The 27,298-nt window shown below is 44.2% G+C and overlaps 1 protein-coding gene across 2 annotated transcripts; it reads left to right on the forward strand.

Annotated features, from left to right (window-relative positions):
- Nucleotides 1–12: 12 nt before the first annotated feature.
- On the forward strand, nt 13–27,027 carry arhgap22a (Rho GTPase activating protein 22a). 2 transcript variants are annotated; one of them, XM_018766033.2, is made up of 10 exons: nt 13–391; nt 5,654–5,850; nt 7,423–7,510; nt 16,314–16,442; nt 18,053–18,260; nt 21,502–21,634; nt 22,451–22,524; nt 23,065–23,186; nt 23,357–24,197; nt 26,582–27,027. In XM_018766033.2, the coding sequence occupies exons 1-10, from the start codon at nt 358–360 to the stop codon at nt 26,802–26,804; spliced, it is 2,049 nt and encodes a 682-aa protein (XP_018621549.2). In that variant the 5' UTR covers nt 13–357; the 3' UTR covers nt 26,805–27,027. The 2 variants fall into 2 exon arrangements, with proteins under 2 accessions (XP_018621549.2, XP_018621548.2); XM_018766032.2 differs by lacking the exon at nt 13–391 and adding an exon at nt 1,255–1,504.
- Nucleotides 27,028–27,298: the final 271 nt, after the last annotated feature.

Consider the following 27,298-nt stretch of genomic DNA (forward strand, 5'->3'; position numbering starts at 1 on the left):
TCCAGTAAAATGTGAAAATGTAATAGACTGTGTTTATAAGGCAGGAATCTGCAGTTTTCACTTCTGCATTCTGAAGCTTCAGTTCCTTCATTTGCCTCAAATGTGGTACATTCTGCCTTTTTTTGGAGACTTCATCTTTGAGGGAAAAGAGGCAAGAAGGACAGCTTTCATATGCTGTGTAGTCACTCGCCAGGCTGATCATGGGTAGCTCCAGTATGGTCTCCTGCTTGGGGTCATGAAAGAATGTGAGACCACCAGCATCCTGATGATTATCCTACTGATCTGAGCAACAAACACGTGCGTTCCTGTCCTTCATCATCCCACCACAAAACATCTGGAAACAGAGCAGCTGGTGCAATGAACCTGTCACGGACTAAGCAGAAACTGTCAGGTAACATTCCCCCTCTCCTGCATCCACACTACATTGGGCACTGGCTAACCAATGCTGATTCGCATGTGAGAAATTATTTACTCAAAAGCTGTAAACACAGCATAAGATGATAGTTTATTTGCAGTGATTACTGTGAGTTAGTGCTCTACTGTTGCAATATTACAGTTGAAGGTCTGCAGTGAGGCTCTTAAGGAGGGAACATTCCCTTGATACACTCGCACTGCCTGTCTACATGATGGATGTGCAAGAGCTTCCTCTTGCATTTCTGTGATGCTCCACAAATACCAGAGCTAAAACAACCAGAACTGGTTGTGATACTGAAAATGGATCCCTCATCCGTATCCACGGTCAATTATCTCCAAAAAGCACGAAAGAAAATGCTTTTAGCATGAACTCAAATATCCTATTCTGTAAATGTTGGGTTTGTCATGGTCAGAATGCTTCCTAATTAGGCCAGTTTAAATTTGGTATATTGGAATAAACATACTTGTCTCGGATTTTAAGTGTCACATTCATCTGCTGTGTTGCCGGGGCAGAGGTCAGACTCCTACTGAGTGGAGGTGGGATGTGTAGTCCAGCACCATGCCGGTCACTGACAGTCACACAGTAAACAGGGAGCAGGTGGGTGTGGGGAAGTGGGTATCATAATAGGCACATTGGGGGAGGATGGGACAAAGAGAACAAACAGCATGCTGCTGTGAAAGGGATGGGGGGGATAAAGCAGGGAAGACACATGCGCACACACAAGGCCAAATAAAAGAGAAGGGTAGGGTGCAGAGGTAGCACCCTCTTTCTGCTCTAGTGAGTTATTGACAGAGATCACTGTGTGCCGTCTGGTTTGTAGTGGTGTGGGTTTGGTGGTGGGGGATGAATAATGCAGCAGGGTGGGCATATGCGTGTGCCGGGTGGGGGTGGAGTATGTGAGCTGTGTGTGTATGGGTTTGAGGGGCGTGGTCTGCACGGCCCTGGTCTGTGCATACCAGTGGAGCTTGAGGCACACGGCCGAATGGCCAGCAGCATGAAAGACGGGATGAGGCGCTGCAGGGCGAGGCTGCGGTGCCGCTGAGAGGGAGGGAGCCATGCTGAGCCCCAAGATCCGGCAGACAAGGAGAGGTAAGTGAGAACCCTCCTCCCAGTACTTTTGGTTCCTCCGGAGTCCCCTTCTCGTCCACCTCTGTAGAACGCTGCTCACTGCACTGCTGTGGGATGGACTGCAATTCCACCGTGTCTTATTACTCTACTGTATGTAGGATGTGCAGCCTGTGCACTGCAGGAAGTCCACCCTGCAGGACGTGCAGCAATGCAGCAAGGATTTTAAAATGGCATTGCTATCAACAGAAATAAGCAGCATTATGTATTCGTGCATTCAGCATAATATTCCTAGATCCCTTCACTTGAGATGTGCTGTCTGTAGAATGTGGGATCAACATCCCTGCTAGTTCAGGCCAGGCAATTATCTTGTCATTCTCTTGATGGTGAGAACCGAAGACTCAGTTCCTACCAAAAGTCACATGTAACTGTACACCTGAATGTATTATTTTGTCCTTGGTATTAAGTAACAAGACTTATGATCAAGGTACTATTACGTGAGTTTTTTTTAATGTTGAATCAATAGCTTCATCAAGGCTCGCAGATTCAGAGCTCTTTTATTTCCTTTTATAACCTTTCAGAAGAGATGCTTATGCTTTCTGTCTAGTAATATTATAGTTTTGCCTAGGAATTATATAATTTCTGCCTAGGTATAGTCCATGAAAAGAGTCGCTTATTACCCAAAGACTGAAGCCTACACCCTGCTACTACTGTAGTGCCCTTCATCAAGGTAGTTTTGCTCCAGTAAAATATCTAGCTGTATAAATGGGTCAAACACTGCAAGTCGCTTCGAATAAAACCTTAAGCTTTGCAATTATTTTTTTTATATTTACATTTTTTATTCATCTGACACTTTTGTCCAAAGCAATTTATAGTGTTTATTGTTCACTATTTCCTTTACAATTATCTACTCACTTATATTCCCTGGTAATTTTTTTAGTGGCGGTATTTAGGGTAAGTACTTTGTTCAAGAGTACTATAGCAGAAACAGGGATTCAAAGTTGGATCCTTTCATTTCAAGGCAACCGTTGTAACAGTTACACTACCTGCTTTTTTTTTATTAATTCTGTTGGTATGATTTTGGTAATAACGCATAGGTTGTTGCACATCGTAAAGGTGAATGTCAGACCTGGATTATTAAGTCCTCCAGTAGCTATTATTACACCGACCCACAAATGTGCAAGAGCTTCTTTCTAGCATTAACAGTATTTGCAAACAACAAATTCACAAATCAAAAGTGCAGGTACCTTGATCACTGTCTGATATCTGAGTGAAGTGTAGAGTCATGAGATGTAGGCTTTCGTCTCAGCATTTCCATAACTTCCCTGTAGGCGTGAACACTATTTCAGGTCGATTGCCTGCTCACTGTGAAATACAACACCAGGGAGTGTCCTGCATCCTTTGTGTTCAGCAACCGTTAGAGGAAATGCAACACAGTTCTACGGGATTGAATTCTGTGGGCTCCAAACGAATATCCTGCACCACAGCGGCCAAGCTTGGATTGCCTCTTGACATAATCTACAGAACCTGGCTAGGCCCACACAGTCCAGTTACAAAGATTTCTATTTCACATCCAGAAATGGTGTATGTACTGATTTCCAGCAAAAGGTTTAAAACACTAACCTTAGAAATAATCAATAACTGGTATTCTGTGCGCGATGCAAAGCGCAGGGGAACAGTACAAGAAAAATCTGTCCTTAAACTTCATGTGAGGCTCTCCTGGACCTCACAATGACAGCAGAAAGTGAGAGTCAGTGCAAGAAATATTCTTGATGAAAAGGAATTAATGCTCCCATCTTTCCTCCAGTACTGGTTACCAGATAAAGTGCTTTCCTTTTTGTAAAAATTCCAGAATAAAACAATCATTTATTTACATATTGCTTACTGTTTACGTGCTCAGTTACTTGCTCTTGCTCTAGTTATTCTGGAGAGTGTTTGTGGATGACGTGATGTAATGAACCCAAGACCACCAGGTTGATCGTACATCTGTATGCAAAAGGTCAGCTGTTACACCAAAGTAACAGAAAGTAGTACATGAACAAAGAGGAGATACTGATATGAGGAGATGCATATAGAGCTATAGTAGGTTCCACTGAAATTCCAGTCCGCTGCAGATTGAATCCCTCTCCCACCTGTCATGGCTCCTCTTCACTAGAGGGCTATGACTGAAGTGATTTACTTCCAGAGCCTGAAATGCTGATCTTGACTAAGGATGAGAATTAGTGCTGGGTGTTGGCACACAAATGAGTGGGGAAATTGCTCAGTCAAAAATGCGGTACAGAAAAAGATGTTGAAAGATTCATGGAGAAATGCTGTTCTTAGTTTTCCCCCTCAAAATGCCACCATTAAACTTTAAAAACTGGATTGTGGACATGTGGTGTCTGGAAGCAGTACTACAAAAAAAACAATGGGTCACTTGTTGATGTGTATACCACTGCAAGCTGAGAAACCAGATGCACACATTTATTGCCAATTCTTTTTTTTTTTTTGGTTTAAACAAAATGAACACTCTGGCATAAGAGAACAAGAGAGAAAGGTTGTGTTCTCTTTGTTCAAACATGGTTTATTGAAATGTGACTTAGGTCACCAAAGCCAGCCTCCTGGTGGCTGGTGAGCACTGTGGTCCCAGCAGAGTGCCGTATAAATGAATTAGCATGTTGCTGGAGTCTGAGGCTTCATACTCCCGTCAGTCATCCAGCAGACGTGCTATGATCACTCTGCTTTATGAGTAATAAGGAGGAGCACCATTTATTACTTCCCCTAGAGACTGCCACCCCCTACCCCACCGCTGTTAAAGCTAGTGAGTGGTTTTGCTTTTTCCCTGTGCTGTGAGATAGGCACTAAGTCTAATGAAGGCTCCATTAACCCATCCTAGGATGTAATGAGATTGTGTGGGTTTTGCAGTGGACAGTGTGCAGGGACACGTGGGATGATAAAAGGGCTCACTGGGCAGATGAGTGAGGCCATTACCAACGCAGCCCAGGCGGGCCAGACAAGCAGCAGTCATGACTCCGCAATAAAGGAGCTGCCGGCTCACAGCAGCAGCCCGCAGAAGCCAAGCAAGCGCCTTTCCCTGCCATCAGCACTAAGAGCAAATGGGGAAAAAAGCATTGATTTTCTTGCGCTGTAAAGGATTCATTCATCTGCTGTCTCTGGCTCGGAGCCCTAACGGAAACATTGTTGTCAAAATGACACTGTCAGATCATGTGTTTCTAAAATGGATCCAGCTGTGTTTGCCTGGGGCTCATGTTAATAAGGGTTGCTGTGTCACAGGGTGATCTTATGTTAATCACCGTGTACGTAATGAATGCTGTGGCTCACATACTCATCTATCTCCCCTGTCCATGCTGTAGGTCTAGAATCAGACTACTGAGCATAACCAGACATCTCTGTGATCAACAGCAGAAGGGACACACAATAAAATTAGCTGCATGACAAAGGTCAGAATCTAAATTGCAAATACTGGCAATAACTCACTCAACTATCAATAACCGAATATCATATAGTTACAGGGGCGCGGTGACACGGGGCTTGGCCGGGTCCCGCTCTCTCTCGGGTCTGGGGTTTGAGTTCCGCTTGGGGTGCCTTGCGATGGACTGGCGTCCCGTCCTGGGTGTGTACCCTCCCCCGCTAGCTTTACACCCTGTGTTGCTGGATTACGCTCCAGTTTACCGTGACCCCGCTTGGGACAGGTGGTTTCAGCAAGTGTGCATATAGTTTCCAGTCCACCTGTAACACATGCTTTTGGACTGTGAGAGGAAACTAGCTAACCCCATGAAACACTCAGAGTCTCCACAGACTGTGAAGGGATTAAACCTCGGCCTAATCTCACAGCCCAAGAGCTATGAGGCACTCACACTAACTGCTATGCCACCTTACACTGAAAGTGGTTAGATAAATTAAGGCTTACAGCAGCAGTTCTGACCCATACTAAATTATGTGAATGTAATGTGAAAACAGGTTATGACACAGGCATCAGGTAAACAATATGAATATTCAATCATCCTGAACACAGTAAGAAAACGCAGAGTGTCGTTCTGGACCACATGCATTGTACACCTGTTCAAGGCAGGTCCAGGCAACAAAGTCTTGTGTGTAGCAGAGCAGATATAGTAACATTCCTGCAGGTGTGTATGTTTCTGTGAATGGATGCACCTGTGTGCCTGTCTCCAGCCAGGTCCAAGAGCATGGTGATGGGGGAGCTGTCCCGCTCTGGCCGGCCTTGCTCCCCAGGCCACCAGGAGAGGGCGCTTAAGGCTGGTTGGCTGAAGAAGCAGCGGAACATCATGAAGAACTGGCAGCTGCGCTGGTTCGTGTTGCGGGCTGACCAGCTCTACTTCTACAAGGATGAGGAGGAGACAAAGCCACAGGTGAGCCTTTTCAGACTCCCAGCCCATCTTACATGCACACACACCTTAATTGGATAACTCTGACACGCACAGAGACACCTAGTGTAGCTCACTGGCTTCCTTCTGGTAATCCAGTACCTACAAAATTGCAGTGGGAATTGATTAGAAATGGATTCCAAAGGGCTTATCAGTGTTTCAGCCTGTGATGTGAGCAGGGCAGCCTAATTTTATATACAGGGTGCCTTAAAACTTAACAACACCACCTCAAATAACCATTGCAGTTATGTCTGAATCTGGCCTTGAAATGGCTTGTTTGCCTGTGGGCATGATCAAACACAGCTAACCATTTGAATTTATATGGCTGGAACAAAACAAATATCTGATTGCTACACTGGGTACATTACCTGCCAGTTGCTTTTCACTATTGATAGTGAAATAAGAGGGTTGGACAATGCAGCCACAGCTGTCTCTGTTTTTGCCATATCACACAAATGAACCAGTATGAGAGAGCTGTTGCTGATAAAAGTCATATCGTCCTATCTGAATGATCATCATGTCCTTTTCTACATGTCAGTTTGCAGAAGTGGATTTCTGCAAACTGACATGTAGAAAAGGACATGATGATCATTCAGCCTTGAACCTCCTCACAGTCGAAGCAGCCTTGTTACCAATGGTTTGTAATAAGGGAGGCCCTGTCCCCCTTGCTTAGCAGCATTGCAAGACAGGCTGTTTGGCAGATATAGGAAAGGAAAGGTGACCTCATACCCTTATGAGACTGCTTTCCAACCACCTCTGAATGGCCTGGAGTGTCCTCGCACATCCATCACTAGCTGCCAGATGCTCTCTCAGAACTGGTTTAGGACAGTATGAGACAGGATGCCTCAGAACCTGCTCCTCAGGCCTTTGGAGGTGAGGGCATGCAAAAGAGACAAACATCCCTGCACAGCACTGAAAATGTCATTAAGTAACACACAAGCTAAATTGTGTTGTAGACTCGGGCTTGAGAAGGGGCTCACGTCCTTATTTATTTATAAGACGCAAGGTTAACAACATACAGGTTGGAACAGTATACCAGAGGAGTGAAAATATTTCCACATACATAGAGCCAGGTCAAAAGGTTGCAATATATCACAGGTGTGATTATGAAGCACATTCTAATAACTTCCGGAAGGGTGTCCAAACCTTCCAGAGTTCATTAGAGTTGTCAAGCAAATCAAATAAATTTTTCCATTTGAAGAAATGAAAACAATGTAGTCATCAGGGGCTCATTTCCAAGCTTGAAATGGCTCTGCATTCTCTTTACCTTATTTCACAGTGATCAGCAGCAGCACTTAAAACCAATCGTTGTACAGTTTAGCAGTAATTAAGCAATGCTTGAGACTGAAAAACTATACGTGTACTGTTATGGTCTTTCTTGTGTGTGTCTAATGTATAATCCTGTCATCCTACTTTCTGTTGCTGCAAAAAATGCACACTGAGCTGTTTTATTTATTTCTTTCTGCTAACCTCTGATCTGTACACCTGTATTTGTGAGAGATGGTGATGCAGAAATGGTGCTTCCTCTGCTCTCCTCACTACTCTTTCCCTCCACAGGGCTGCATCCCCCTCCATGGCAGTCAGGTGACTGAACTCTCAGGCAACCCTGAGGAACCTGGGCGCCATCTTTTTGAAATTGTTCCAGGTGAGGCAGAGCACATAAAATGCAGCTTTGCACATCCCCTTGGTTTTCAACAGGTTTAAACTCTACTCCGGAGGATACACTGCTCTAGTCTAATTGACTAAGAGAATGAGTCTGTGGCAAGGAGTAGCAACATTGTGGTATCTGGTCTGCATCATTTACAATTCCAAACGCCACCCGAGAGCAACCCATACACAATTATCATATATTGAGGTTATGTTGAATTAAAATGTAACAGCTGTAGCCAAAGTTGCGCAGCCTGCAGAACAGAATAGAGGAAGAATCAAAATTACTGTTCGGAAATGTTGAGTTTCGCTTTAAGTTACCGCTATCATAAAATATGAAGTTCACAATAGGTCAAAATCTGATTAGATATGCCTGTGGATTTTAGGTAGCTGCTTTGTAAGCTTACAAATTATTGTAAGAAGGGTCAGTGACTGAAACTACCTATTTTGTAGATTTTTTTTTTTTTTTGTGAAAATTATCCGGTTTTACACCTTTCTATACAGTGCTGTGAAAAACTATTTGGCCCCTTTCTTCTTCCTGACCTTGTTTTGCTTTGCACCTTTTTTAAATTAAATTTGATCAGATCTTTTTCATGAGATCTTTTTGTAGATTCACCACTGTTTCAAATTTTCTTTCATTTGGTAATTATGGCCCTTACTATGGTTTGATTGGGGTAGAGCCTAAGAAATGGCTATGTAACTCCATCCAAAGTGAGCAACTTTTCTCCAGAGCTCTTCAGAAATTTCTTTTGAACACCACATGATGGCAAGGATGGGATAACCATTCAAATCATTCTGTTTCTTAGTCAGTCAGATGAGGCCTACACATTTCCCTAGAAGGTAATTACCATAATTGAACCAAGTTAATAGGATCGCATTTACCAGTTTCCGAAATACTGACAAATTCGATACGGCATAGTTTATAGAGCTATATTCTGAAACACATTGTTATATGTATTTTAAAAAAAGTCTAACTCAATACTATAGTAACAGGAATATTTTCACATTTTTTTTAATAATGGAAAGCCTATGTGCGCCTACTTGTGTAATGTACATTGGTTCATACGGTGGTATGTAACAAATGGACTGTACTCAAGAAACGTGTCTGCATCCAAATCTCTCTCTCTGTTGGTCTAATGCACTTTTTATATTGTTCTCTGAGATGTGCATTGCTTTGGAGAAAAACATCTGCTAAATGAATAAATCTAAAATGTAAATGTAAACATAAAACAGGCCTCTTTTTTACTGATTTAATAGATAAATGAAAACTGAATTTTTTGGGGGGGTTTTAGTCAATGAAATTTCTAGGATTTAGTCTTAACAAAAATGTAGACCTGTTCATACCACAAAATGCACTTTATACCACAGGAACACACTTTGTTTTTCAAATTACAATGCAAATGTGTCATTTTAAGTTAAGTTTTATTAATTCTGTTCTTAATTAACTTTAGTTCACAATTAAATAAAAAAATTCCACTGGATAGTAGTCATCAGTCCCTGCTTTTTAAATCTATAAATATTATAGAAAATTAAATCTAAAATTAAATTTTAAATTCAACATTTAAAAATCAGTTACAGTCAAAAGTTTGAGTATACCTTGGCAATCTATGCAATACTTGTTAGTTGATTTCCAGTCAAAACTTTTTGACAAAAGAAATAGTTTCTTGCATGTGTAGTCAACCTGGTGCTGTGCAATACTTGACCAAAAGCATACAGCTATAATTTGAACTGGAGCAATTCAGGCAAAAAAGCTTTCTCATAGGTTTGAACAACAGCAGCATCCTGGGGCTTTAATCTGTAACCTTTCTGGCTTCCTGTCATCTGAGCTACCAGTGGTGGAACCATAACAACTCAGAACGAAAGGCTCTGGGAACAGCATGAGGGCTGACCCACTGCGAGCCATGTGCGATTCCATTCTCACCAACAGCCAGGGCACTCTAAGGCTCAGGAAATCCCAGAGGCAGGTGGTTCAGTGCTTGAACCATGCAGATCAAGGGACACAATCCTACATGCACTTCTAGGTTTCTGCTGAATGTGCCACATTACCAGCCATAGAATAGGTTTATAGTTCAGCTGAGTCAGGTTTTTGTTTTGAATAGTGCCCAAGCTTTGTATAATGTGGTCTTACCAAAGTATGAAATTTTTTTTTGTTTGTTTTTTTTTTTGCCACTGGCTATATGCCACTGGCCACAGGAGAAATGAAAGCGCGAATAACGAATTTGTCACATGGGAAGTGAGACTTCTGCTTCTTCAACACACAGTAGCTGTGATAGTCCGAGCTAGGCTGATCACAGTCTAAAAATAAATTTGGGAGTCCTGGAAGCCTGGATTCGTATAATTTCACATCTGCTTATAACTGAAGTGCTTCACCTGTTCTCTACTCAGGCTGTGATGTAAAACGAGAAAAACTCGTGTAGGAGGAAACTGGAAATACCGTAGACACCTGCAGTATTCAGTGGTTCACATAATAAATTTGTCTTCAGTGGATGAATGAAGGGCTCCAGCTTATCTGTGTCGTCAGAGTATATTCATGAGTCGTGTGCTTCTAGCATGACTCTTGCATGCCTTATATGATTCTGGAGTTCCTTGGAAATGGCCCACGGCACTGGTACTATGGTGGCATACTGTGGAAATGCAGAAGATGAAGTATGAGCTGTATGTTTTAACATTTCCATGACATCAGTGGTTATTAATAATACTTAAGGTTATTTAGAGCATGATGCTGATATAAAAACCAAAGCAATCATGCCGCCTAGTGACAAACCTACTTCCACAAAAAAATTTATACTGTATTCACTGTATTCAAGACTTTCAGTGATCTATCAGATTAAGTGGCACTGCGCCATTTTGTACAAAATGAAGGCTTTACTTTCGGAGCTCACTCCTCCAGTTTGTAATGACAGAGATGAGGAAGATTTCAGGTCACGCATGTAGTGTTTAATCTTGAAGTCTTGAATAACCGTGTATGTTGGCATGATCGTTACAGCAGTTGCTGTTAGCAGCTGTACTCTATCAAAGAATGGGCACAGAGCACCCGTCAGTATAATAACTGTGAATGTGATGTATGTCCACCTGAAAACAGCTACTAATAAACCTTATTGATTGCTGCATCAGCTCTTTTAGGTTCTTTGTTCTTGAAGTGTGTCTTTGTAAATGGGGAGAAACAGAGAGCACATTGATTAGACGCATCACTTTGCAATTAAAGGACGCAGGTTCAAATCTCCATCCATCCATCCATCCATCTTCCTCCGCTTTTATCCGGGGCCAGGTCGCGGGGGCAGCAGTCCAAGCAGAGTCCTCCAGACTTCCCTCTCCCCGCACACCTCCTCCAGTTTCTCTGGGGGAACCCCAAGGCGTTCCCAGGCCAGCCGGGAGACATAGTCTCTCCAACGTGTCCTGGGTCTGCCCCGAGGCCTCCTCCCAGTGGGACATGCCTGGAACACCTCCCCAGGGAGGCATCCAGGAGGCATCCGGAACAGATGCCCGAGCCACCTCAACTGGCTCCTCTCGATGCGGAGGAGCAGCGGCTCTACTCCGAGCTCCTCCCGGATGACTGAGCTCCTCACCCTATCCCTAAGGGTGCGCCCAGCCACTCTGCGGAGGAAACTTCTGCCGCTTGTATCCGCGATCTCATTCTTTCGGTCATGATCCAGAGTTCATGACCATAGGTGAGGGTAGGAACGTAGATTGACCAGTAAATTGAGAGCTTCGCCTTACGACTCAGCTCCCTCTTCACCACAACAGACCGGTACAATGACCGCATTACTGCGGACGCCGCACCGATCCGTCTGTCAATCTGCCGCTCCATTTTTCCCTCACTCGTGAACAAGACCCCGAGATACTTAAACTCCTCCACTTGAGGGAGCAACTCCCCCCTAACCCAGAGGGGGCAATCCACCTTTTTCCGACTGAGAACCATGGCCTCGGATTTGGAGGTGCTGATTCTCATCCCCGCCGCTTCGCACTCGGCTGCAAACCTCCCCAGTGCACGCTGCAAGTCTTAACTTGATGAAGCCAACAGGACCACATCGTCCGCAAAAAGCAGAGACGAGATCTCGCGGCCACCAAAACAGACACCCTCCGCTCCGTGGCTGCGCCTAGAAATTCTGTCCATGAAGATAATGAACAGAATCGGTGACAGAGGGCAGCCCTGGCGGAGTCCAACGTGCACCGGGAACAAGTCTGACTTACTGCCGGCAATGCGAACCAAGCTCCTGCTCCGGTCATACAGGGAACGAACAGCCCGTAGCAACGAGCCCCGAACCCCATAATCCCGAAGTACCCCCCATAGGATGCCACAAGGGACACGGTCGAATGCCTTCTCCAGGTCCACAAAACACATATGGACTGGTTGGGCAAACTCCCACGAACCCTCCAGCACCCTAGTGAGGGTATAGATCTGGTCCAGTGTTCCACGGCCAGGGCGAAAACCGCATTGCTCCTCCTGAATCTGAGGTTCGACTATCGGTCGGATTCTCCTCTCCAGTACCCCGGCATAGACTTTCCCAGGGAGGCTAAGGAGTGTGATCCCCCTATAGTTGGAACACAACCTCCGGTCCCCCTCCTTAAAAAGAGGGACCACCACCCCGGTCTGCCAGTCCAGAGGCACCGTTCCCGAACTCCACGCAATGCTGCAGAGGCGTGTCAGCCAAGATAGCCCCACAACATCCAGAGACTTGAGAAACTCGGGGCGGATCTCATCCACCCCCGGAGCCTTGCCACCGAGGAGTTTTTTGACTGCCTCAGCAACTTCAGCCAGGGTAATGGACGAGTCCCCCTCCAAGTCCCCGGCCTCAGCTTCCTCTACGGAAGGCGTGTCGGAGGGATTGAGGAGATCCTCAAAGTACTCCTTCCACCGCCTGAGGACATCCTCAGCTGAGGTCAGCAGCGCACCACTTCCACTGTAAGCAGTGTTTGTGGAACACCGCTTCCCCCCTCTGAGTCGCCGGACGGTTTGCCAGAATCTTTGAGGCCGACCGAAAATCTTCCTCCATGGCCTCACCGAACTCCTCCCAAGCCCGAGTTTTTGCCGCGGCGACTGCCAGAGCTGCATTCCGTTTGGCCCGTCGGTACCTGTCAACTGCTTCAGGAGTCCCATGAGCCAGCCAGGCCCGATAGAACTCCTTCTTCAGCTTGACGGCATCCCTTACTTCCGGTGTCCACTACCGTGTTCGGGGATTGCCGCCGTGACAGGCGCCGGAGACCTTATGGCCGCAGCTCTGAACCGCCGCCCCGACAATGGAGGCGCGGAACATAGTCCATTCGGACTCAATGTCCCCCACCTCCCTCGGGACCTGGTTGAAGCTCTGTCGGAGGTGGGAGTTGAAGACCTCTCTGACAGGGGCCTCCGCCAAACATTCCCAACAGACCCTCACTATGCATTTGGGCCTGCCAGGTCTGTCCAGCTTTTTCCCCCGCCATCGAATCCAACTCACCACCAGGTGATGATCAGTTGACAGCTCAGCCCCTCTCTTCACCTGAGTGTCCAAGACATATGGCCGAAGGTCAGAACAAATCTCCCCACTGCTGTAACCTTAAACTAAGAACTTACCCTGAAATTCTCCTGTAAAAAAAAAAAAGTCCAGTGATTCAAATCTGAGACTCCACCTGAAGAAGCGGGAAAGGCCATCAGCTGACTTGACTGTCTACTCCCATCACTTGCCACCCCTCGTTGCTGGAAGCAGAATTAGCAAACGCTAGTATTGCTAGCTCTGTGCCATTTGTGCCAAGCACACGTTACCTCCCAAATGTCAGACTGGCTACATTAAGGGTCTGATAGCTGCATATCGTTGCTGACTGGCTATACAGCTCATGCTGAACTGATGAAGAAGTGCTGGCTTTAACAAAGCATTGAGTCTGCAGTTGCTCACCCACAAAGAGGGTTCGACAAATAAGAAAGGCTTTGCCAGTGAGGCCATTTTAAAAATCAAGAATTCCACTTAATATAATGGAAGCAAGTGAATTGTGCTTACATAAGCATTGTGTAAAAGTCTGCTGTAAAAACTGAGTTTTTATTCAGAATATCTTCATTAATTTATGCTACATTGATTTTACTCCAGACAAGACTTCACACTCAGTCATCTTACCAGCTCTTCTTCACCATTCTGTGTAACTCTACGAACAAATTAACTGCACTACATCAAAACAAGATTGAGGTCCATCAGGATTCACTGAGGATTCAGGATTAGGAGCCTGAAGAAGAATAAAAAACAATGAATCCAGTCTTTCTCTGCTTTTGATCTGAATTTTTACTTCGGTACTCCTCACAGAAATCTTTACACCTGCACCTACTCTCCAGTTCTGCTTTCTTCTCTGCTAGCTATTACTTGATCACTTTGGCATTTGCAAAGATTAACAAAAGGGGAGTGGAAACTAGTACTTGTCAAGTTTGATTTTCAAGTTCAAGTTTGTTGTCATAGGTACAAGTACCATGTACAAGTATCATGAAATTCTTCTTGAATGCTTCTCCACAGACTATGGACAAAGACAGAGACAATGGAAGTACTGCACAAACAAAACAATGACAATGACAGTGAGTAGTGCAACAACAATAGCAATAAATAATGGTAACAGTAATAACAATAATACCAGTTGACAGCCAGAGAACTCAAAACGAGAGAATGAGAATGCTTAAAGTGGCAGTGTAATTTACCAATGTGCTTGGGAGGAACAGTCCAACTCTAGTTACTAAAGATGGCACATTGGTTCGAGTTGTGTACTCTTACAGCAGTGGGGTAAAAGCTGTTCCTGTACCTAGCAGTGCGGATTTGAATAGACCTGAGCCGCTTTGCAGATGGCAGAGAAGAGAAAAGTGCCCGTGCAGGGTGACTATGATCTTTCATGATGAGCATTGTCTTTCTGAGGCAGCGTGTGGTGTAGGTATCCTGGACTGCTGGTAGCTGTGTGCCGATGATTCCCTGAGCCGTTTTGACCACCCTCTATAAGGCTTTCTTGTCCTGTATGGAGCAGCTGCCCCACCAGGATGTAATACACCCTGTGAGGACGGACTCCACAGCACACCTGTAGAAAGTGGTGAGGACTGTAGTGGATATCCGGGCTTTCTTCAGACGCCTGAGGAAGTGGAGACGTTGATGGGCCTTTTTGATGGTTGGTGCTGTGTGCTCAGTCCACATGAGTTTGGCAGTGAGGGTGACCCCTAGGAATCTGAAGCTGTTGACCCTCTCTACAACGTCCCCTCCTATGTAGATGGGTGCATGAACCGTATCCTGTTTCCTGAAGTCAATCACCAGCTCCGTAGTTTTACTGACATTGAGAGACAGGTTGTTGTCCTGGCACCACTCTCTCAGGAGCCTCACCTCCTTCCTGTAGGCCGTCTCAGCGTTGTTGGTGATCAGACCCACAATGGTGGTATCGTCAGCAAACTTTATGATGATGTTGGAGCTGTGACTAGCCACACAGTCATGTGTGAACAAGGAATTTTGAATGATATTGTGCAGTTCAGTAGTGAAAATTTATGAATTAAATAATTTTGCCAGATGTGTTTTACATACCAGTTTTATTTATATATTATCTGAGAGTATCATTTTAAGCATGGTCAAGATTTTGAGAGATTTTGTAAATACATAATTCATGCAGAGAGTTGATACATAAAGTGAAAGGTAACACAAGGATCTGTGTCTGAACGTGTGAGTTTCTTTTGAAGCCTAAAGATTAAACTTCTGTCATAATGAAAGTGCAATTTCAAAAACAACAGCATGGCATTTACATTTATTCATTTTGCAGACACTTTTCTCCAAAGCGACATACATCTCATGTGTAGTTAGAAGCTACTGCCTTTGGACCCAAAGGTTGCAGGTTTGATCCCCACCTCTGGCTGTAGTACCCTTGAGCAAGGTACTTACCCTAAATTGCTTCAGTAAAATTACCCAGCTGTATAAAGGGGTAAATGATTGTAAGCATTGTCACCTTAACATTGTAAGTTGCTTTGGAGAAAAGCGTCAGCTAAATGGATAAATGTAGCTGCAGATGTGTGACTCTTAAGTACAGTTAGTTTTTTTCCACTATATGCACTGACATTCATCACACAAGTAGCTCCATAAAACTTTACCAGAATATCGCCAATTCCTAATCACCTTCCCAGTAGGTTTTTTTTTTTTTTTGGAGATACATATAAATCATACTGAGGGTATTCGGGTAGGCCATTTGTTTATTTGCATCTGAATGCTGTTGTGGTTTGAAAATAATATTCCATAGGCCCTCTTTCCTCCTAGACGGCTATACAGAAATGTCAGTGGAAAAGATGCAATGCCATCTGAACCATGGCTAAACCTATCACTTATATTCCGGTAGTAGACTTCTAGTTAATTAGATATATGTCACCTTTGTTGGCTACAGACAGATGAGTATTTACAGCACTGATGCGAGAGAAGGAGAAGATTCACTATCCCAATGATGCACAATTATATTAGAGATAAGGAAAGTACTGAATAATTTAAAATATTTACAGCAATGGATGCTTGCAGTATTGTAGGTATTACATGCATTTTTGCTTAATATTTACATTTACTGTATTTATTTTGCTGATGCTTTTCTCCAAAGTGCCTGATAGCTACTTACAATTATTTATCCATTTATACAGCTGGGTAATTTTTACTGGAGCAGTTCAGAGTAAGTACCTTGCTCCAGGGTACTCCAGCCTGTAACATAACAGGCTGTAACAGTTATTATTATTATTATTTTCTGAAAGTATAAGGAGAAGAATAAGTGACAGGATATACTTTTCAAAGAAGGAACCCAGCTGTAGTCCAGGTGCTTACTGGCTGCCTGTGTATGTGCTGCAGGCAAGGCGGGAGACTCGGACCGAGGGGCCCTTGGCCATGAAGTTTTGCTGCTGATGGCAAGCTCCCATGCTGACATGGAGGACTGGGTGAAAGCCATTCGTCGCGTCATCTGGGCCCCACTTGGTGGAGGTAGTGTCAGTTACACACACAAAACAAGCACTGCATTACTGGGATTAACATGGTGCTTCAATTTGAAGGTTAAAACAGGACATGATGCTCAGACTGACTCCAGAACTGTGGCCAAATTTATGTATTGAGTTGAGTGTGACAAGCTGTCAAACTCCCAGTATGAATGTGAAGCTCAGCCAGGAGACAGTTATCCTTGCTCCTCTGTAATCATCTCAGATGAAGCAGCTAGGATAGGAGCTATAAGTACATTCAATGATCAGCTGAATAAACACTATTACTTTTTACTGAATGGTGTTAAGTGGTAATAGAATTCCTTGACACTGTTTAAACACTCTTTATGTGCTGGGTTTGCTATGTGTTTCACATAGAGTCACACAAGTCCACCGCATCATGCTATAAGCTTATGTCCACAGATCTCGATTTGTACAGGTAGAGCCATGAGAGGCTGCCAAGACTCTCCTACACAGATCTAGATCTACATCTGTCTGATGTTAAAGCCCTGTTTAACACAGGGATCTCCCTGACCATGACCAGCCACCCTTGTTGCTGACCACAAAAATCAAAAGATCACAAAAGTCAGGGTGGAGATATGGGGGTACAAGGCGGGCGGGGGGGTGTCAAACAGTAACCAGTAAAAATTACTAGAAAAAAGTGCACTGGTTCCTCAACCTCGGAACACAACTGGGACTGGAAATCCACATGTAACTCTGTAATAATTCACACAAATCACTTTAATTACTAATTCACAATTAGTTTAGTAATAGATGTATACCATTTATTTGCTGTTTAGGCTCTATGAAAACTTCAGATAGTGCCACAATAAAAAGTTCTCTAATATTTTAACTTCAAACATAAAAAAATAAGATTAAAACACTGAAAAATAATCAAAAAAAAAAAATAATAATTTCCACCACTTCCCAATCAACCTCCACAGCTGACCCCACTGACCAACGCATCACCTAAGAGTCTAGTATTTTTCGGCTTCTGGTCTCTCTCAACTTTATTATCTATGCATTCAAAAGGTCAATAATACAGATGCTCCTTGATTTATTTACAGATTAGACTCTGAAAAATCTTATGTAAAAGGAAGTGCCAGCACAGGTAGGGAAGTTTCGTGAGAGGGGGTTTTATTCAGGGTCATGCGGGGAAGGAGACAGAGGGAGGAATGGGAGGACAGGGAATGGGTAGACCGTGGGGGAGCTTCGTCTGTGGGGTTGCGATTGGGGTTGGTGTCTTGCTCGGGGTCGTGGACGTCTTGGAGCATTCTCAGTCATCGGCTCCTCAGTCTCTCTCTCACTGGTGGATTCGGGGAAAGAAATAGAGGTAGTGATTAGCTCCAGCTGCTGCTGGCCCATACCCGGCTCCGCCCCCTCTTCAGACCACCCCGCGTGCTACATCTTAGATATTAGATATAAAAAATGAATGATCTGCAGGTAATCAGGTGCAGGCGTTCGTTGTTATGCTATCATCAGGGTTGAGGTTGTCTCCAAGGGAGGTGAAACTAGAATGGACTTTTGTGATTTGAGTGATTTAAAATATTTACTTCAAGGTGTTTACCACAGCATGTAAGAAAATCTCGGCTTTATCTATGCACACCAATGTGTGTCCAGGCATCTTTGGCCAGAGACTGGAGGACACGATGCAGTATGAACAACGGTTCGGCCCACGGGAGGTTCCACGACTGGTGGAGCAGTGTGTGGACTTCATTCGAGAACGAGGTCTGCAGGAGGAGGGTTTGTTCCGTTTGCCAGGACAGGCCAACCTAGTGAAAGAGCTGCAGGACATCTTTGACTGTGGAGACAAGCCTCTGTTCAACAGGTACCTCTGAGAACTGTGTTTGGTCATTTCTTTTATATTTCCAATCCTCTCTGTACTTTGGTCTATTACCATTACCCACAGTACCCATTTTAAGTATGTAATAATTTAATAATGTAACAAAAAACCTATACTTTGAGACAAGTTGCATGTCTGGTCCAGAGAGTGATTAGATGGTAGTCTGATTGCAAGTGTGAAACATTTAATTGTCCTCTGAAAAAACAAAGGACAACAATAGAAAAGGAATGTACATTTGGGAGACAAATTAAATAGTGAGGTATTAAATAAAATAAAATTAAATAAACTAAGGTGTCAGAGGTACTAAGTGAACTCTGTTTCCACTAGCAAGCAGCAAACAGTGCACCCCGATGGATTTTTCATCATCACTGGGGATTTCGATCATGCCACCTTAAAAATTGTGCTACCAAAATTCCACCAGCATGTACACTTTCAACCAGAGGGGAAAATGCACTAGATCTGGTTTACACGGAGAGAAAAAAAATGCATTCAAAGCCATTTCCCACCCCCACCTTGGACACTCAGACCGCATCTCTGTTATGCTAATCCCAGTAATCAGCTCTCCAAAGGTTTCCCAGACCACTTCTGAAATTCACTACTTCAGCTCTACAGGACTGCTCTGAGCACACAGACTGGAGTGTGTTCAGAGAAGCAGCCTCCCATGGCTGGCACACAAACATGGAAGAATATGCAGAGACAGTAACTGCCTATATCAGCAAATATATTGAAGATGTTACAGTCACAAAGACCATCACTGCTAAGGCTATCCAGAAGCCGTGGCTGGCTGCAGAGGTCCCCTCACTGCTAAAGTCCAAAGGTGCTGCTTTCAGATCTGGGGAGAAGGCATCCCTACGGATGGCTTGTGCCAACCTTTCCTGTGGCATCAGGAAAGCAAAGGTTCTGCATGCACAGAAAATCAACAACCACTTCATGGATAACAGGAACACACAGCGCTTATGGAGAGGCATTCAGGCCATCACAGACCCGTGATAGTGATGCCTCCCTCCCAGATGTGCTCAGCAACTTCTACTCACGTTTTGAAAGAACGAACAGTGTGCAAATCCCCTCCACTCCTGGATGACCAGACATGTGACGGTAGCCAGTGTGAGGAAGACCCTATCCAGACTCAGTCCCCAAAAAGCTGCGTGTCCTGACAGGATACCTGGATGGGCAATTAGAGACTATGCCGAGCAGCTGGTAGATGTCCTCACAGACATCTTTAATATCTCACTGGCACAAGCACTTCTCCCTACGTGCTTCAAGACCACCGCCATCACATTGGTGCCAAAGCAGTCTCGTGTGTCCTGCCTGAATGACTGCTGCCCCATTGCATTGACGCCCATCATCATGAAGTGCTTCGAAAGGTTAGTCATGCAGCACATCAAGTCCAACCTCCTTACCACACTCAACCCACTTCAGTTTGCATAACTCACAAATCGTTCCACTGAGGACACAATAACAGCAGCTCTCCACCCAGCCCTGTCACACCTGGAGGAAAAAGGCCACTATGTGAGGATACTATTCATTGATTTAGCTCAGCATTTAACACATCTCACAGCACCCAATAGAAAAGCTGAGCCACCTGAGCCTCAACACTTCCCTTTGCAACTGGGTTCTTGCCTTCCTGACTGGAAGGCCGCAGTCAGTCCAGATCAGCAGGCACATCTTTTGAACCACCATACTGAACACAGGTGCCCAACAGGGCTGTGTACTCAGCCCACTCTGTTCACACTGCTGATTTATGACTGCACTGCAGCACATGCCTTCAGCTGCATCATCAAGTTTGCTGATGACACAATTGTGGTTCTCATCAGCAACAATGATGAAACGGCATACAGAGGAGAAGTGAACCAACTGGCTACCTGGTACAAAATCAATAACCTTTCCCTAAACATTGGTAAAACAAAGGAGATCATCCCCCATTTACCATCAATGGCACCACAGTGGAAAGTGAGCAGCTCAAAGATCTTGGGAGTGTACATTGTTGAGAATTTCACCTGGTCCTCACATACGTCAACCCTCACCAAAAGAGCTCAGCAGCATCTCCACTTCTTGCAGTGAATGAAAAAGGCAATCCTTCCCCCACCATCCTCACTACCTTCTACAGAGGGTCTGAGAACATATTGACCAACTGCATCACTGCCTGGCATGGGAACTGCAAGGTCCCTGATTGCAAGTCTCTACGACGAATAGTGGACATTTCAGGAAGGATCATCGGTGCCCTTCTCCTCTCCGTACAGGACATCTACCATGCACAGTGTACCCACAAGGCCCTCGGCTTCACAACCGACCTCACCCACCCTCCCCAACAGCCTCTTCGTTATCCTGCTGTCCGGAAGGAGATACCCAAGTATCTAGACCTCCTCCTCCAGACTGTGCAATAGCTTCTTCCCTCAGGCTGTGAGAATCCTCAACAGCATTAAACCCCAAACCATCCACATTCCATCTCCTGACATAGTTGATTTCCCACACATATAAATGAAAGTCTTCACTACTTACATCAACAAAGCACATGTCACTTTGTACAAGGCATGTGTCACTTTAAGCAAATAACAATATACTCAAAACATTTATTTATTACTGTTCCTGTAGCTAGTGTTCAGTGTTTTTACTCCCCTGTGTCTGTCTGTTGTATTCATCTTTTTGGTTTTACAAACTGCACTGCATGTTCTATGTTGCACGGAGGTCCAAAGAGAAATGGAATTTCGTTCTCCTGTATGTGTAACTCACATATAGGAAGAATGACAATAAAGTTGATTTTGACTTTGAAAAGTGTTTCTAGTTCAAGATGAAGCTGTCAGTAAAACTAGTGGATGTGTGCAATGGTACCACTACCCACATACATATGTTCAGATATTCAGTTTTCCCCTGATATCCAGTTTTTCGTGTAGGTCTATCTTGTATGCAGTTATTAATACCACTTGGTCCAATGCGACATGTATCCAGTCTGCTGCACTTCATTATCTGGATTTTCAAAATTCCATTTTCAGGAATGAATGAAGACCAGATAATGGGGAATAAGTGCATATGGAATGAATATCCAGGGTTACACTGGATTAACTTAAATAAAGGAAAGTATTGAACACAGTAATTAAGGTAAAGGTTTAAGGATTATTTAGACACTGTTTAGTCTGACTTTTCCATATAAATGTTCTGACACTGCTTTGGTTATTGAAGTGGCATGACTTGACTGCGATGGCACTGACCCTTCTGCAATTTCTGGCAGCAACACTGATGTCCACACCGTGGCATCCCTAGTAAAGCTATACCTGCGGGAGCTGCCGGAACCTGTTGTACCCTTTGACAAGTACGAGAATTTCCTCACCTGTGCTCAACTTCTGGCCAAAGACAAGGAGACAGTGAGTGTTTTTTGTATGCTTGTGTATATGAACTTGTCCATGCCCACTGTTCCACTCCCACCATCAAACTCAAGATTTAAGAGTCACTGATCGGTCTGTCAGCTGATCCTGTAAACTTGATCCTCTATCGTGTCAACACTGAAGCCAAGATGGACCACTGTTATACAGAAAGAATCCCACACTGGCTTTGGCATGCACACATAAATTAATATTAGCTTTGGTTGCATCTTGGAGATGCAAAATGAAATCCATACTAGAACGTGGGTTAGTTTACCACACTGTGTCTTATTTAGACTTTAAGGTCATGAAGACTGTATTTTATTTCAGTACAGTTGCTTTGTAAATCAAGGGGTTAAAGAGCTTAATGAACCATGTGCTAGATATTTGTGACTGAGGTTGTTCTGAGGTATAAAGTTCTCTAAAACACCATCTCTTACCCCAAGACCAGCTACCTTGGATATGATAGTTGTTTCTCAAATTGTCTCCTCATGTGAAAATTACTGTACATAGAATTTACCATAAATAGCTGGTAGGGAACACATACAAATGTGACATCAGCACCATGGAGTGTGTAATTGAGCCAAGGTTAGCTGGGGTTACCTAGTTGATCTGGACTACTGGCAAAAGGTATCCCCCCTCATTTTTGGGAAGAGCTTCTGGTAAAAACAAGAGCTTACGGTAAAATGCGTGAAGAAATGATTTCCCTTGAATTTTCATGTCAATTCTATTTACACATCTTCTACTTAAAATTAAAGTTCTACTATGAATGGTTGAAGAACCCTGCTGAAAAAGAGGTTTTGAAATGTTTCCGTCAAGGGCATACAGGAACTGTCGAGGCAAGTGAAGACCCTCCCACGGGCCAATTTTAACCTGTTGAAATACATCTGCAAGTATGTTTTCCAAATTTCTTTTCTCCAAGTATGCTCTCTTACCTTCTCCATGCCATCTCATTTCACTGTAGTGTGTTTAGAAGCTTTAATGCAAGCTAAGATCTGAGTACAATCTGCTGACCTTGCCTATACAGATTGGTTGTCATTGGCTGCTAGTCTCTAAAAACAGCAGTCAGAATGTTATCTTACAAATGTATTTCTCTAATCAGATGTCATACTGAATATTTGAAAGAACTATCTGATATAATACATAAAATGCATTGGCAGAACATGTAAAAAACAAGATCATTACCTTATGTATTGTTACTTTGCATAAGAAAATTCTGTGAAACTTTCAAGGTGTATATAATTTACAGTTGCTGAATGATTTAGAAGTTCAAGTGTGATTGTGATTAGTTAAACTCAAATCCTCACATAGTAGCCTTTCAGTGCTGCTGGTTAAGTGACTTCTTTGCTCACAGCTGCTTTATGCCAGGCTAAATAGCACAATTTCACACACAAAATCATGTATTTTCTCTCATATTTCACTGCTCTGCATAGGTTCCTTGATGAAGTTCAGTCCCTGTCAAGTGAAAACAAGATGAGCGTGCAGAACCTTGCAACAGTGTTTGGACCCAACATTCTTCGGCCTAAAATCGAGGATCCCGTGACCATTATGGAAGGTACATTTTGCTCCTAGGGGGATTAAAGAATGCATTGTTAATTACCACCTTGTTTATTTTTCTCAGCTTTTCTGTTTTTACTGTTTTATACTGTGATGCTTGGTAACTGAGGACATCATCTGTGGCAAAGGCTGGATGCTCGGCTGTGCTGAGTTTGTCCTTGCTTTCAGGCACCTCCCAGGTCCAGCACCTAATGACAGTGCTCATCAGCGAACACAAGCAGTTGTATGCGGAGCCTGATGCAGAACCTACTAGTGACACACAGGTTGCAAAAACCCAGAACCAGCGCAGCATGGTGGGGTGGATCTCTGAAGAAGACTGCTCCTCCACTGGGAGGAGCATCCACCCTTCTGAGAATTTGTGCAGCAGCGCCCCCTGCCTGGATGCCATTGCCAGTGTACCCTCCAAGCTGGCACCTCAGGAAAAGGCAGAGCCAGCAATCAGCCCCAGCAAGCAGACCAAGTCCCTGCCTGGCTGGAAGTGTTCTTTCAAGGGTACTGGCAAGATGGGCGGCTCTTCTGTGGACATTCCCAGCATGTCTACTGGCAGCTGGTTGATGAATGGGCTATCATCCCTGCGGGGCCACCGTCGCACATCATCCGGGGAGCGGGTGGGTGGATCTGGGGGGTCAGGGGGACAGAACAGGCTGTCAACCTACGATAATGTGTCCCCCTGTAGCTTAAGTGTGCCCAGTGTAGCCAGCAAAGCCTGGTCTACCTTGCCCCCAGAGACCTCAGCACAGGAGATCAGCGACACCAAGTTAACTAGCCTGAACTATAGAAAGGAGGAGGGGCTTAATGTCCAGAATGGTGAGGAACCCCCAGAACTGGGGAACAGCAATGGTGCTGTGGATCACTGTGCCACCAGTGCCAGAGGCTGTGAGATCAACTGCATGACTGTTGCCGGGGTTGGTGACAGTGATGGCAGCTCTGAGGCTCTTGCTACCCGGGTAACAGAGCTGAAGGAGGAGTTGCGGCAACAGAAAGTGGCCTATGGAACCAGGGCCAAGAAGTAGGCATCACCTTCACTGTAATAATTTCCTTTGTTGTTTAGTTTATTAATCAAGTCAATTAGTTGGACACACAGTTTTCAGGATGAAAATATTACAAGTTTAAGGTCTCTTTATATGTGCAGTGCTATGAAACAGTATTTGCCTCCCCCTGGTTTTCTGTATAATTACAAATTTTTAATACAGAGTGTTTTCAGGTCACAGGGGGTGCGGTGGTGCAGCGGGTTTGCCCAGGTCCTGCTCTCTGGTGGGTCTGGGGTTCGAGTCCTGCTTGGGGTGCCTTGTGACGGACTGGTGTCCCATCCTGGTTGTGTCCCCTCCCCCTCCAACCTTACACCCTATGTTGCCGGGTTAGGCTCTGGCTCGCTGCGACCCTGTACGGGCAAGCAGCTTCAGCCTGTGTGTGTGTGTGTGTGTGTGTGTGTGTGTGTGTGTGTGTGTGTGTGTGTGTTTTTCAAGTCTTAAAGCAAAATCTAAAATTACCCAAAGTGCACCCGAGTGAACAAGTAACATGTTTAAAACTAATTTGTATTTATTGACTGAACAGCTATGCAAGTGAAGGGAGCTGACTGGACACAGCCAGGCTTGATTATAGCCAGACCTTCTAAGTATGAGCTTTTGACACTTACCATTAGAGTCAAGGTGCCAGTACAAAGATTCAACATGCACATTATGCTACAATCAAAGGAAAATCCTGAAAAGATCAGGAAAATTTCATTCATATCTATCCATCTGGAAAGGGTTACAAAGCCATTTCTACTGTTCTGGGAGTGTGCTGAACCACAGTGGAGCCATACTCTCCAAATGGAAAACACTTGGAACAGTGATGGATCTTCTCTGGAGCTGGCTTGCCGAAATTTCTCCAAGGGTGCAGCAAAAAACCATCCACACACACTGTCTGAAGCTGCTTGTCCCAAGGGGGGGTCGCAGGAAAACGGAGCCTAAGCCGGCAACACAGGGTGCAAGGCTGGAGGGGGAGGGGACACACCCAGGACAGGACGCCAGTTCCTCACAAGGCACCCCAAACAGGACTTGAGCCCCAGACCCACCAGAGAGCAGGCCCCCGTCAAACCCGTTGCACCACTGCACCCCCCCCCCCCCCCCCCTTTAAAATCATCCTATAAGTCACAAAGGATGCTAAAAAAAACATCCAATCAACTGCAGGCTTCTCCTCATGGCTAAAAATGGGCTTCATAGGTGTAATCCACTGCCAATCAAGAAGAATGTAAATCCTTGTCTCTCGTTTGCCAAGAAACCCCTGGATCATTCCCAACGCTTTTGGGAGAAAGGACAGATGAATGGATATATAGATGTGTGAAACATTTTGGACAATGTGGGTCCCGTAATGTCTGGTGTAATGCAAACACAGCATTCCACAGAAAGAGGATCATACCAATAATCAAAAATGGTGCTGATACTGTTACGGTGTGGAGATGCTTGGTGCCTGGGGACCTCCACAACTTGCCCTAACTGAAGGAACCATGAATTCTACTCTGTATCAGAAAATTTTAAAGGAGAGTGTAACATTATCTGTCCCTGAGCTGAAGCTGAAGTGTAGTATAGATGCTGAAGCAGGACCTGAAATGTAAGGTTCATGCTCAAAAACCTACCTGTATTAGTTTACATTTATTTATTTAGCAGATGCTTTTCTCCAAAGTGACTTACAACTATTTAGCCATTTAAATAGCTGGGTAATAGAGTTAAAGCCAAGACTCAAACCTGCAATCTTTGGGTCCAAAGGCAGCAGCTCTAACCCCTACACTACCAGCCATCCAGTTAGTTTCTTTATTAAAGCAGTTTTACGAGGAACAATGGAGAGTGGCATAAAATTCCTCCACAACGATGTAAAGGACTGATATTGAATTATAGGGATCATTGTGTTGTGGTCATTGCAGATGAAGGTGGTGTGAGCAGTTATTTAATGTACAGGGTCAATTATTTTTTTCACATGTCAGTTGGTATGGGATGAATTTGTTCATTAAATAAATGAAAAAGTAGAGAAAGTTACCTGTTCATTCAGGTGACCTTTATGTAATATTACATTTTAGATGAAGACCTGAAAACATTTGTCAAAAATTTGAAATTAATAAACTAAATCAGGAAGAAGGAAAATACTTTTTCCACAATATTGCAGAAAAGCTAATTATGGAATTCATTCTTCGTCAAAGATCTAAGAATTTTTTCATATAGGTGCAATATATAAATAAAACACAAAAACATAAGCAGGTTAAAAGAGGAGCCACGCACAGTATGATACATTAGAATTCTAGTACATTAAATTGTCCCAAATAGATACTTATTCCAACATGTCTCTGATGGAGGAGGGTAGAGGTGAACTCTGGCTGTAGTCTCTCTCTGGTCAGTAACTCAAGGGCTGTGCTTGCAGGCTGGAGACTTCTGTGGCTGCGCTACAGGCCCAGGTGCAACGACTGCAGGAGGAGTTGGACCAAGAGCGGAAAAAACAGCGCATGCTGGAGATCAAGCTGCGCAACTCAGAGCGAGCTCACGAGGATGCCGAGACCCGCAACCGCCTCCTGCAGAAGGAGATGGAGGAGTTCTTCTCCACGCTGGGTGACCTAACCCTCAGCTCTGGAACTGGCAAGATGTAAAACTTGAGAAATTGGAACACAGGAGAATTGTGGGCTGCACTTTTAAACACTCTCTGCTCGTGTATCATGAGTATAAATCAATATATCGCTTCTTGCTGTTTTGTGACAGCAATATGATGCTGTTTGCACCTAGTAACTTTCTACAAGTTTAAGAATATATGGTGTGGCTAATTTAATGCTCTTTCTTTGTTGTCATAAAGCAATCATGTATGCACAACGACAACCAAAGCATGATAGACTTCAAATTAAAAATTGCTGTAGGTTCCAGCTAACATAGCATCAACTTCAACAGAATACCTTTCACCTGGACTGTGCCTTTTTGGGGTTATCAAATGGGGTCAAGTAATCACTGCTTGCCTGAGTACTTAACAGTATGGATGATTTTCCAAGTATCCATTTGAACATATGAATCATTGCTAACTTTATTTCACACCAGACATGAAACCACTAGCATCTTGAAACTATAGACTGGGTCCTCAACTTACAAACACAAA

Source organism: Scleropages formosus, chromosome 8 (genome assembly GCF_900964775.1).
Source record: "Scleropages formosus chromosome 8, fSclFor1.1, whole genome shotgun sequence".
In the NCBI taxonomy this organism is placed as follows: Eukaryota; Metazoa; Chordata; class Actinopteri; order Osteoglossiformes; family Osteoglossidae; genus Scleropages; species Scleropages formosus.